This window comes from Citrus clementina, unplaced genomic scaffold (genome assembly GCF_000493195.1).
Source record: "Citrus clementina cultivar Clemenules unplaced genomic scaffold, Citrus_clementina_v1.0 scaffold_3, whole genome shotgun sequence".
NCBI lineage: Eukaryota > Viridiplantae > Streptophyta > Magnoliopsida > Sapindales > Rutaceae > Citrus > Citrus x clementina.
In genome coordinates, this window is record NW_006262339.1 from 12,405,616 (window position 1) to 12,417,719 (window position 12,104).

General features: G+C 33.6%; 3 protein-coding genes across 3 annotated transcripts; 2 read left to right on the plus strand and 1 right to left on the minus strand.

Moving 5' to 3' along the window:
* The first annotated feature begins 3,039 nt into the window (after positions 1-3,039).
* On the plus strand, positions 3,040-3,522 carry LOC18049603 (probable phospholipase A2 homolog 1). Its single transcript, XM_006441088.1, has one exon. The coding sequence runs from the start codon at positions 3,040-3,042 to the stop codon at positions 3,520-3,522; it is 483 nt and encodes a 160-aa protein (XP_006441151.1).
* A 2,100-nt stretch (positions 3,523-5,622) lies between these two features.
* LOC18049604 (thylakoid lumenal 17.4 kDa protein, chloroplastic) lies at positions 5,623-7,986 on the minus strand. Its single transcript, XM_006441089.2, has 4 exons — positions 7,826-7,986; positions 7,598-7,722; positions 7,142-7,388; positions 5,623-6,109 (listed from the first exon to the last, which is right to left on the minus strand). Exons 1-4 carry the CDS (start codon positions 7,944-7,946, stop codon positions 5,886-5,888), a joined length of 717 nt encoding a protein of 238 aa, XP_006441152.1. The 5' UTR covers positions 7,947-7,986; the 3' UTR covers positions 5,623-5,885.
* Positions 7,987-10,196: 2,210 nt separating this feature from the next.
* On the plus strand, positions 10,197-10,841 carry LOC112099579 (protein FAR1-RELATED SEQUENCE 5-like). The gene has a single exon (XM_024186996.1). The coding sequence runs from the start codon at positions 10,197-10,199 to the stop codon at positions 10,839-10,841; it is 645 nt and encodes a 214-aa protein (XP_024042764.1).
* The last annotated feature ends 1,263 nt before the right edge of the window (positions 10,842-12,104 follow it).

Sequence of the window (12,104 nt, forward strand, 5' to 3'; positions counted from 1 at the left end):
GTTTTATTATTATAATAAATTTTTCATCATACGTGTTCGATCAAAATAACTTAATTTTTTAATGACAGACCGTCCTACCACACTATGAGCGATCCAACCCCCCCCCCCCCCCCCCCTTATTTTTAACGGCCTAACTAACAGTGTGACAAAAGAGGGACACACCTTGCGAGCGGTCTCTGTTAACAAATCAGGGTCCACTAGATAATAATGATCAGAAATGAAATGTTTTTTTATTATTCAATTATTGCAGATGTGGGTAAGATATATGACACAACCCTTTCTCTGTCCAAATATAGTTGTGAAGGATAGAGAAGCCGTCGCTATTATAAATTTATATTCATCAAGAATGGAAAGCCGGTGATAGGCACTGCTATCCATATTTGTTGTTGTTCAACAAAGAATCATTCTCTTATGGCCATGGTTAGCAATTTGGATAAGAAAAAATTTAGATAAGACAAGAGTATTTAAAATTCTCTCATAATTTGATCTCCACTATATGTTTTTTTACAATTTTTTAAATGTGATTATGATTGAAATTTAAATATTATTATAATCATCAATAACTCTTTAATTAGAATAATTGGCACTTTCTTTCTTTAATTTTTAAATGGACGATTCAAGTTTTTTTAGTAGCATTGGCACCTCCTCCGGTCCTTCCCTTAACTTTAAAATAGAGGTTTCGAATTTTCCTAGTGGGAGTAGGAATTCATTATTATAACTTGATATATTGGTTTGATTATACATTTAAAAAGACTATAATATGTAATATTAAAAGGATACTTTTGTAATCTTATCTATTGACCAATAATCAACCTACAAGAAGAAATCTTGAACTCGCATGGACATATCATGTTCACTAATCCAACAGACTTTTGTTTGTCCAGATCAAAATGATATCTTTAAACTAGAAAATAACGTAACCATTTTCATAATGTATACATAGAAAATGTTGTTTTTGACGAATTATTAAATTTAAAAATTACGAAATTCAGATCTGATTATCACAAGTTAGAGAAGTGACTAAATTATTGAACTATCATATCAGAAAAGCTAAAAAGTTTTTTCTTTAAAATGGCCACTAGTAATTTCATAAATAAAAACGTTATCAGTCAATGATGAAATTAATAAAATATTAAGGCAAAAACCAGAGCAACAAGAAAAAGTTATGCATGTTTGCTATCAAGAAAGAGAGAGATTAAGAACTTACCCGAGGCCTTTTTTCCTTTCAGGTTGAAAGAAAGATGAAGAAGGACAAGGTGAAAATTATTTAATTTCTTCCACTCATAATACTTCTAGCTCAAATGAGTATCTCAGCCAACAGAAGCATCAATGAAGAGGAATATGAGAATATCTTGTTTTCTTATAAATGAAATATGTGTAAGATTCAGCTGTTTTTGGAATACTCATTTGAGCAAGAAACATTACAAAGGGGAATAAGAGTTCTATGTTGCCCTTTCTGTTTCAGATCTCTAAAGTCACTCGTAAGTGAGATCTCTTGGGATCTATGTTTATTGTTACAAACAGAAGCTCCACGTAATCAGCTCAGTTTTGTAGAATTACCAAAATACCTATATCGTTAAGATTTATTCTTTTGTTATATTATGTAGAATCTCGTTAAATTTATACCCAATAAATTGATAACGTCCATTAAATAATAATTTTTAACATTACTAGATAATAAAAATTTCAAAAAAATATTTTTCTATAAGACCCAATTAATACATAAACTAATGATAACTAATTTCAAACTAAATATATATGACATGTCTACGATTTTTTTTTTTACTGACATAAATTTTTATGTATTTTATCCGTCATTGTTGCTTTCTTTACACCTTCAAATACAGTGATATTATTGTATTATGTGTCCTACGTTAAGAGAAAGAGATTGGCTTATTATATTGTCTAGCCTTGCAATCCAGCTAAGGGATTATTGATGGAGAATGGTTCTAACGGATGCAGCGGAATATAACTAAAATAGGGGATGGACTGATGGAAAATGATAGGGATATTTTCAATACTTCATTTAATGTAATAATTCCCATAATAATGAAATAAACTAGAAATTGCATTAATTCTAAAAATACCCACAAATCTAAAGTGTAAGACTCGTTGATTTTATAAAAAATTGAAAAATAACAGAAGATTAAATATCATGCAAATTCTAAAACTAAAATTCAATAATAATCAACACAACTGATTCTAAAGTTACAAAAGACATATATTTATAGTGACCTAAACCTAAGACTCTTGTTTAATCTAGAAATACAACTCAAATAAGAAATACCTAAATAATAAACTCTAAATAGACAATAAAATGCGCATTAATTAAAATATTCCTAAACTCTATAAATTTTAATCTAATTAGGATTTCTTCAATTGCTTACCTGCATCAATTATCAAATGACTAATTCACTCAATCAAGATCAAATGAGAATTATATCATACTACTTTAAAAAAAAAAATACTATATTCTCTAATTATACTATCTCTATACTTCATAAAAAATTTTAATTATGAACGCGATATTTTTTTATAAATTATTAATTTATTAATATATTAATATTCACTAAATTAATAAAATTTTCATGGTCTCAATGCTACTAATTTAGCGAGGTTCTACCGGTTGTTCTATCGTTCTTTCTTCCTATTGTTCTTTTCCTTATTTTAACAAATAAGCAAGTAAACTCCCTCGAGGCCTTCACCAAACCCTTTGACACACCCCTCTAAATACCTCTTAACATCCCTTTAATTATTTTACAATTTTAAAAGACAATTTCTAATTAAACCCCCACTCAAAATCAAATAATTTTTTCCCCTTAAAAATTCCTTATTACTATTGGATTTGTTAATAGAATCATTGCTATTATCATTGACATGAAATTATTCATTCCTCTTAAATTTGTTCCATTATCACACTCTTCACATAAAATCATTGCTAATGTAAGTGCTTTTAAGGATTTGGTGTTTGAAGTTACCACAAAATAAACTATTGATCTAGCTAGTCGACCGCAAAGAAGACAGAAAACAAGAGAAAAAATGTTGCTTGGTGCATTCGTCCGATTTCAAACGCGTGTCATCGCAGCATTGGCCTTTGTATTCATCATCGTCTTCTCCGAGTCCGCCGGTGCCATCAACGATACTCATGTCAAATGCAGCAGAACTTGTGTTGCAGAGAACTGTAATTCTGTTGGGATTCGGTACGGGAAATATTGTGGAGTAGGGTGGTCTGGCTATCCTAGGGAGAAACCATGTGACGATCTGGATGCTTGCTGCAAGATCCACGATGAATGCGTCGATAAGAAAGGGTTGACAAATATTAAATGCCACGAGAAGATGAAGAGATGCATTAAGAAAGTACAAAAATCAGATAACGTCAGATTTTCTAGAAAATGTCCCTATGACACAGTGGTGCCCACTATGGTACAGGGTATGGACATGGCAATCTTACTGAGTCAATTTTGGAAAGATTATTATAACTGGGAAAGAGAAATTCCCCTATTCTTCAGACGCATGCATTGATTGTATGGAAATTGATTTTAGAAGACTTTATAGAGAAAAAAAAATGATCTAGCTAGTTAATGATAATATTAGATAATTTTATATTAATAAATTAAACAAGGGATCAAAAATTAAATTTTCCACAATCAAGGGATCAAAAATTAAACTATAGAGTTTATATTAATAAATTTAAATTAAGGGTATTTTTGTCATTAAAAGAGTGTTAAAAGAATCTGATAATATTTTTAAATATTTTAATGAGGTTAATAAAAAAAAAAGAGGTGTTGAGAGATATTTAGAGGGTGCCAATAGTTCCACTCTTTTTTGAAATGATGAAGTCTAGTTGGGACTTGGACCCAGGTGAAGTTCTAAAGTGCGAGCAGCGTTTGAAATTGGATAAAGCAAATCTTGGATGGGCCAGATCCAAAGCATTCCTCTTCTAAACAACAACAGTGGGTGGTACTTTATTTAAGGAAGAGCAAGCAAGGTATTTCGATTATTTCTTTATGTATTATTTTTTATACAATCATCTATCAACTTTAATTAGTTTAAGTGAAGGCTAAAATTATGAGAAAATTTTGACTTTAAAAAAAAAAAAGTAGATTGATTTATTTGTATAAAAAATATCACGTGATGTTTGATAAAAATAATACACGATTCACATAATTTATTTTTATTAAATTGCATCTAAAGTTTTATGAATAGTTTATGGCTGCAATATTATTATTGTTTTTAAGTAGTAGGAGACTTCCACTGAGACCTTAGTGCAGTGGCGGGTTTGTACATTTAACTATTCAGGACAACAAATTCCAATTCCTATGGGAGACTCAACAGGCAATCAGTTAAGCGCAAGGCTACACTATAATCTTAATCAATAGGTAACGGGGAGCAAGATTTGGTTCAAAAGAAAACAAATTTTAAGTGTGCTCTTTAGTAATTGAAAAATGCACATCCGGGAAATCGGATCCCGGTCAGTACCGTGGGAGGGTACTGTCACCACCGTGAGTCGTGGTACTACGATACTGCCGCACCAGTTGTGCTGGTCTTGAAATTTTTCAAATTCATAATTAATAAGGTGGGTTAATTAAACCCACTAATTAATTTCGTTGAGTATCGCGAAGGATACTATAATACTACGACATCAAATGCATTGGTTTTGAAAATTTTTAAATTCATAATTAATATGGGTGGAATTATTTGATCTTACTAATTAACCCCGGTAACTACCGTGAGTACTATATGATATGAATACATTAGATGCCTTGATTCTAAAACTTTTTAAATTCATAATTGATAAGAATGGGGCTATTTGCATCCACCAAAATACTTTATATTTATTTTCTCAATAAATCCACTATTAAAATTTAAAAATTAAGTTTTTATTCTACGCACCCACCTAAATACCAAATATACTTCTTTCATGATTAAATTATATTACATTACATTATTTTACTAAATAAACTAAAAAATAATTATGCAAAAGAGACTTGACTTTGTTTTGGAGTATACAAGAAAAGGATTCCTCTCTGGTGTGGAGTGCATTGTTTGCAGGCAAGATTGAGTTTATAGTCTGGAGCTTTCCAGCATGCAATGAAGCTTACTTCCTGCAGACTTAACATGATCTTGTACTGTGTATAACCTTTTAATTGTTTGGTTTTCATGTTTGTTTTCAGTTGAACCAAATTGAAGACTTTTCAAGTGTCCCAAAGTAAACACACAGCAAATACTTCTGATATTCCATAAAAAATACAATTTAAGACTTAAGGGGAAAAAAAAAGGTTAATTATTGACAGATTTTCAAATAGTTTAAAACGAATTTACAGAATAATTTTTTTTTATTGAATCATATTAGTTGGTCTACATTAGTAATTTACATTATGGGTATTTTAGTAATAAAATATTTTATGAAAAGGTGGGTTTGTGAAGTTTTTTAATAGATTCAAATAGTCTCACCCAATTAATAATTTATTAAAACTTTATGACAAACCGACCCAAAATGATATCCAGGGACAACACCCAGAAATGCTCATTGCAAATTAATAACTGCAATATTTTCAATAGAATTTAAGAGGGGGGGGGGGGGGGGGGGGGGTGTTACTTGATCCCATAATACAAAAGTAAAGCACAATGTTAATATAATGTATTCAAAATAAATGTACAAATGTTATTAAAGATTCTTAGGAGCAACAAAATTATGCAGTTCACAAGCTGTTATAGCCTTCCTCTTCATGCTGTTGGTTTTATCGATGAAACATACAACGGACATAAAACAGAAAGGGATAGCCCACATTTTCCTTCAGAATAAATAATTTACCATGACCGGACAGAACTATCAATGTATATCATGGCCTTCGTAATTATCTAACAACAAGGTGGGCATGGTTTCATCGACATCCCAATTCAGCTCTTCCATCAGGACTGAGAGTTGTATTTGTACACAGCTTCTGGAGATCAATGTAGCCTATAATTGTGTCCTCAAAAACTGCATCTTGTAGTTGAGCTTCATTAAAAGTGGAGCCAGATAATACAGTATTCTTGAAAACAGCTCCTTCAAGATGTGCTTTCCCAAAATTTACCCGGTCTAAAACAGCATTCGAGAAGTCTACACCTGTGTCATTTGGTACATAGCCTATGTTGTAATTTTGTGCATTTCAAATTTGCGTAACAAAACCACATAGGAATTACTCAACACATATAGCCAAAGGAAAGTTGGTGCTGTTAGTGAATTCCTCAAAGGTTCTTTGGTTTTGACTGCTTAAATCAAAGCCTCTGTTAAATTTTATGATGGAGAGCTCTATTAAAACAAGTATTCCAGTCAAGTTGATTGAACTGCTTTTAGAATTACTACTGACAGATATATACTTCTTATTTTGACGGATTGTCAATTTCAAAACATTGATACTCTTCATGAAACTGAATGTCTTGATTGGTAAAGGACGAGATTGTCAGATTTCCATGACAGCACAAATTTGACCGCTCTGTCCTACTCATATAACTAAGATGTATCTAGTGCACAATAATGAAGCAGCAGAATCATAGTAAAGATTCAAAATGATCTTCCTAGTTCTTCGTTACTAACAAAATTGAATATTGAATATTGTTTTGTACCCTTAAAGCAAGGAATTTGCTAGTTCTGGTTTACAAACTTGAAAACGTTAACCCAAGAATCAAAACATGAAAACTCTAGTACAAGTTGAAACCTAATCTATAAAGTAGACTCATCCAGAAATAACTGGTACATACAGATATGCTTAATCTTTAATTTGTAGAGATTAACTATGCGCCTGAGCTTGAGGACAAGTTTAGATATTCAATGGAAATGAAAGCATTGACCTTATCATTATGTTATTATGCGATTGAAATATGTTTATTTAACCAACTCCCATGGATAGAGTTGTCATCTCAGAGCCTGAATTAGACTCCTTTCCAAGGGATGGATAAACACAAAATGCTACTTAGAAAAGAATTCGATGTTTCTAGTTTCATCGGATTTTAATCAGGTGCAATCAAGCATATAAGTAACAAAATGTTACCCCTTTTAAAATACTAGCAATCTGCAGATAAGGTATCCCTGGCCGAAAATTTTTTTTTTCCTAAATAGTTGTCACACATATCTGTAAAAGATAAGAGAAAAACTTACCCTTGAAGCTTGCTCCCACAGCGTAAGCCTTTGACATAACCACTTCTGACATATCCGCACCATCAAACTTTGCATCAGACATGAGTGCTGCCGCAAGAGACTTCCCCTTGAGGTTGGATTTTTCATTAGTGTAATCACAGAAGCGCAGATCAATTGGCTTGTCGTAAACGCCATTTGCTTGACCAATCGTGTTTCCAACAAATGCACGCTCACATCGATCAGGCTCTGTTGAAAGCGGGGGCAGCCTCTGCAGGACGATTCCAGATATTACAATCTTGTATTCTGCTGCAGCCTCTAAATAACTAGTTATCATAATGAAACTAGAAACATTTCAATCTGCTATAGACGCCTAATAAGTAATAATGCCAAGAATCTAATGCACGAATGCAAAGCCATAACTAGTTAATTTCTATTTCCAAGCTCGTGAAATTACAATGAAATGGAAGTGGCACTCACCTGATTAGCAGCAATGACGGGTGAGGCAGCCGTTACAGCCCAAGCAGCAAGAAAGCCACAAGCTACGCCCTTGAGTTCCTTTAAATGAGAAAAGCTTTCCTTTGGTTCTGAGGAATTTCTTCTAGCTGCTTCATCATCATGATAATAGATACTAAATATCCATCAAAGTAATTTATCCAAGTCCCCAGATATAAAATTAAGCATAAGAGTTCAATAGGTAAGTCTTACCAGAGCAAGCGACTGTGAGGGGTGAATGGGACGATCTGGGAAAGTGAAAACGGTGGCGTATAGTGGATAAATGTTGAAGAGATGAAGTGTTATGAGAGAGGGGAACTGAAATGGTAGCCATCTGTTGTGTTGTGTGGGAGACTCTCTTTCTTTCAGTGTCTATCGACTACCAGTTTCCAGAGTCTGGAGTTATCCACCAAGCTTCAAGTACGGACACACATCTATCCGACGTGGCATGACACCAATTTTACTAGTTAGTAGTTAGGTTACTTGCAAAAATAGCGTCCTTCTATTTCTATTATACCAAAATATTAATAATTAAAAAACAATAAGATTATACTTATTTAATTGATTAAGATACTTAAATTATATTTTAACTAATGTGATAAGTAATGTGTCATTATCTAATTAATTTAAATAATAAATAATTATTAAGTTTTATTATTTTTAATTTAAATAATAAAATTTTTATTAGTGATATTATAATTAAAATATAAAATAAGTATTTCATCTAAATAAACGTAACATCATTGTTATTTTATTTTATTTTTTAATATCATAACATCATTAAGTGAAGGCAGTAGCTAGGGGTGGGCATTTTACCCGACCCGACCCGATAAATTTCGAGTTAGGGTCAGATCGGGTCGGGATCGAAACCCGATCGGTTTGAAATTTACAAACCCGATCGGGTTGTGATCGGTTCGGGTCAAACCCGACCCGATCGGGTTCTTAAAAAAAAAAAAAAACGTACTGACCCGAATTGACTTGATTTCAACCGACCCGAACTGACCCAAACTGACCCGAACTGACCCTATTTCAACCGACCCGAATTGACCCGAACTGACCCAAATTGACCCGAATTGACCCGAACTAACCCAAATTGACCCGAACTCAATTCTACCCATTTTAAATCCAACCCGAACATAACCCGAATGACCCGAACCCGACCCGAACCCGATTTTGCCCACCCCTAGCAGTAGCTCACCAAATAGTTTTACTTGGTCGGGTTGGGATGCCACTGGCTAGTAGCAAATGGGCAAACCAGTGGGTCGAGATTTTTCATTTTAATGAAAATTGATTACATAAAGTGGCGTTAATAGCACCTCCATAAAATGAGTGCTGATGTTTGCCCCAGGTCAAACCCCGAAAAATACAAAACGTCGTCGTTTTGTTTTTAAATTTTTTTTTCTTCGCGGTTTCTTATTTGCGTCATTTTCTTTATTTTTTTTCTTTTTCATTTCTTCCAAGCTTTCTTCATTTCTTTCGTTTCTTCCATCCTTTCTTCATTTCTTTTTCGTTTCTTCGTCTTAAGCTGAACGAGATCCACAGCCCTTGCAACAGCAGCTGAACGAGATCCACAGCCCTTGCATTTAGTGAAGAACAAGACCAAAGCCCTTGCATAGCCCTTGCTCCATCCTCTTCATCTTAAGCTGAACGAGATCTACAGCCCTTGCATTTAGTGAAGAACAAGATCAACAGCAGTTGAGTTTCGGGTGAGTTTCGGTTGAGTTTCGACTGCAAGCAAGATTGGTTTCGGCATGATTAGTTTCGACATCTACTAATTAAGCTGAACGAGATCCACAACCCTTGCATTTAGTGAAAAACAAGACCAACAGCAGCAAGATTGGTTTCGGCAGAGGAAGATTAACATTGTGCCTGAAAGCTTGAATTTTGGAAGCTTGAATTTTTTTTTCGATACTGTCTTCTTTGTAGCATTTTGTTTTTTAATTTAATTTAAAATTTTTCCCTGTGTTTTTACAACATTGTAACATTGTAACATTGAATTTATTTCTTCAGTTCTCATGTTTTTGAATTTATTTCTTCAATAACATTGTAACAGTTTCCATACATTAGCTGTTAGCATCACTAAGAAAAAAAAAACAGAGTTGTTTGAAGCTAAATTGATGGTGATGTTAATCTATTTTTAATGTAGAAATGATGTTGTTTATGAAATTGGGTTGTAGCTTCGTAGGATTCAAAATCAATTTAAAAAATTGTGAACGAAGGGAGGTAGAGTAATAACCTGGGCTCTGTTTTTTTTATAATTATGTATGTAATTAAATTGGGTATAATGGAATTATTTTGTTACAGGCAAGAGAATTAATATTATTGTTCTGAAGAAAGGAATTATGATCAGTATCAATCGATTTGAGTTTCTACATACATGGCTCAATTTATTTCAAGACTAGTTGATCATATTATTGTGTTTCTTTATCTGCAATTAATACAGGGGCTACAGAAAAATCAATGTGATAAGATGTAACTACCATCTGAGTTGTTTCATTTTGCTTTTGAAATTTTGTTTTTAAATTTAATGAATTTGCGATAAATAACTAATAAGATATTGAATTATTTTAATTTGCAGCAGTTAATGGATAATTTCGAACAAGTGGAGGAGGTTGATGAAGTTGGGGAATTGCAGGATTTACAGGGGGCTAATTTGGAAGAAAACAATGAGGAATTGGTGGTGGAAAATATTGTTGAGCCTACGGTTGGGATGTCTTTTGATAGTCCTAATGAAATGTTTGAATATTATAAAACTTATGGCCTACAAGAGGGGTTTCCAGTGAAGCGGAGATCTTGTAGAAAAGGGGATGATGGGAGTTTAAGATATGTGACATTTACTTGTAGGAGAAACAGCAAGTCAAAAGCCAAAGCCACTAATGTTTTGCGGCTTCAACCAAACCAAAAGATTGGATGCAATGCTAAAATTGGAGGACGTTTGGATATTGTTAGTGGAAAATGGGTAATTGGAAATTTGATCCTTGAACACAACCACGCCGTGAGTCCGACCAAGAGTAGGTATTATCGATGCAACCGTTCCATTAGTCCTTTTGTTAAAAAGCAGCTTGAAATAAATGAAGAAGCTGGAATTAAAATGGCTCAAAGTTTTAAGTCAATTGTTGTCGAGGTTGGTGGCTTTGAAAATGTGTCATTTTTAGAAAGAGATGCTAGAAATCATGTTGACAAGGTGAGGCGATTAAGACTCGGAGAAGGGGATGCTATTGCAATTTAGAGGTATTTTCAGAAAATGCAAACAGAAAACGATGGGTTTTACTTCAGTATTGACCTAGATGAGGAGGGTCGGTTAAAAGTCTATTTTCTCTTCGGTAGGTTTACGATCTTCTGCCCATTGAAAGTTCTTACATCCTCTACAAATCCAAAATTTCCGATTTGGATTTTTTGTTGTGCGTGACGTTAACAACTCCATATGATTACCGCATCTATTACACATGTGCAATGAGCTCCGATTCTCACTTAGCTCGGATGACATTGTTTGTGGTTAATAGTCCCTTGGGAATAAACTGCCCAAAAACGGAAACAATTACAGTTAATAATGCCAAAGAAATTACCCAAATCAAATTTTAATTGCAATTACAGTTAGTTAGACTTAAAAGAAAAGAAAACTGGAACATATGAACAACATGATTACTGCCTGAACCACCCAGCAACATGCCAGAAAATACCACCCACAACCCAAGCCACATGCCAGCAGCTAATACCAAAATGCCAGAAACCCAGCAGCTAATCTCCAAACTAGAAGCAACATCCCAGAAAATACCACCCAGAACCCAAGCCACATGCCAGCAACTAATACCACCAACAACCCAAGCCACATGCCAGCAACTAATACCAAAATGCCAGAAACCCAACAGCTAATATCCAAACTAGAAGCAACATGCCAGAAAATACCACCTAGCTAATACCAAAATACCACCCAACAGCTTTGAAAACTAGAAGCAACATGCCAGAAAGGCTATCAAAGAACCCAAGCCAAAATGCACACAATCTATACACACACAACTGGAGATAAAATACAACCCTCCATCAATAATATTAATCCTCATCACTCGGTTACATTAATTCAAAAAATAACATAAAATACAAAAAGAGAACAGTTGCAATTGATTCAAATAAGGAATATCTGATTTGGATTTGCCCTACTTAATACTCTCTATCATGGCTAAGTTTTGCTGTTTCGCTTTACAATTCCCGCTTCTATCGATTTGTTCCATCACAAACCCTTCTTGTGCTTAACAATTAACCACTATAATTAGAAAAATTCCCACTAAGACCAACTTATTCCATTGAGTGTACACTTTAGCAACAATAATAATTCAAAGAGATTAACTCATAGTTTTGTATTTGTTGTTACAAAAATTAAGTCAGAGGATAAAAAAATGCAAGAGTCATGAATCTTAAATCAGGGTCATGAAAATCAAATAAGAGACCCTGATGCCATGATTGTGGGTCGGATTCCTAACTAATTAGAACTCAA

What these genes read in the sequence shown, in the direction of transcription:
- LOC18049603 (XM_006441088.1), top strand. Translation starts at nt 3,040, where the DNA reads ATGTTGCTTGGTGCATTCGTCCGATTTCAAACGCGTGTCATCGCAGCA.
- LOC18049604 (XM_006441089.2), bottom strand. Translation starts at nt 7,946, where the DNA reads ATGGCTACCATTTCAGTTCCCCTCTCTCATAACACTTCATCTCTTCAA. An exon ending in CCTCACAGTCGCTTGCTCTG is followed by an intron (nt 7,723 to 7,825) that starts GTAAGACTTACC and finishes ATGATGAAGCAG; the next exon opens with CTAGAAGAAATTCCTCAGAA. An exon ending in TGTGGGAGCAAGCTTCAAGG is followed by an intron (nt 6,110 to 7,141) that starts GTAAGTTTTTCT and finishes CAAATGACACAG; the next exon opens with GTGTAGACTTCTCGAATGCT.
- LOC112099579 (XM_024186996.1), top strand. Translation starts at nt 10,197, where the DNA reads ATGGATAATTTCGAACAAGTGGAGGAGGTTGATGAAGTTGGGGAATTG.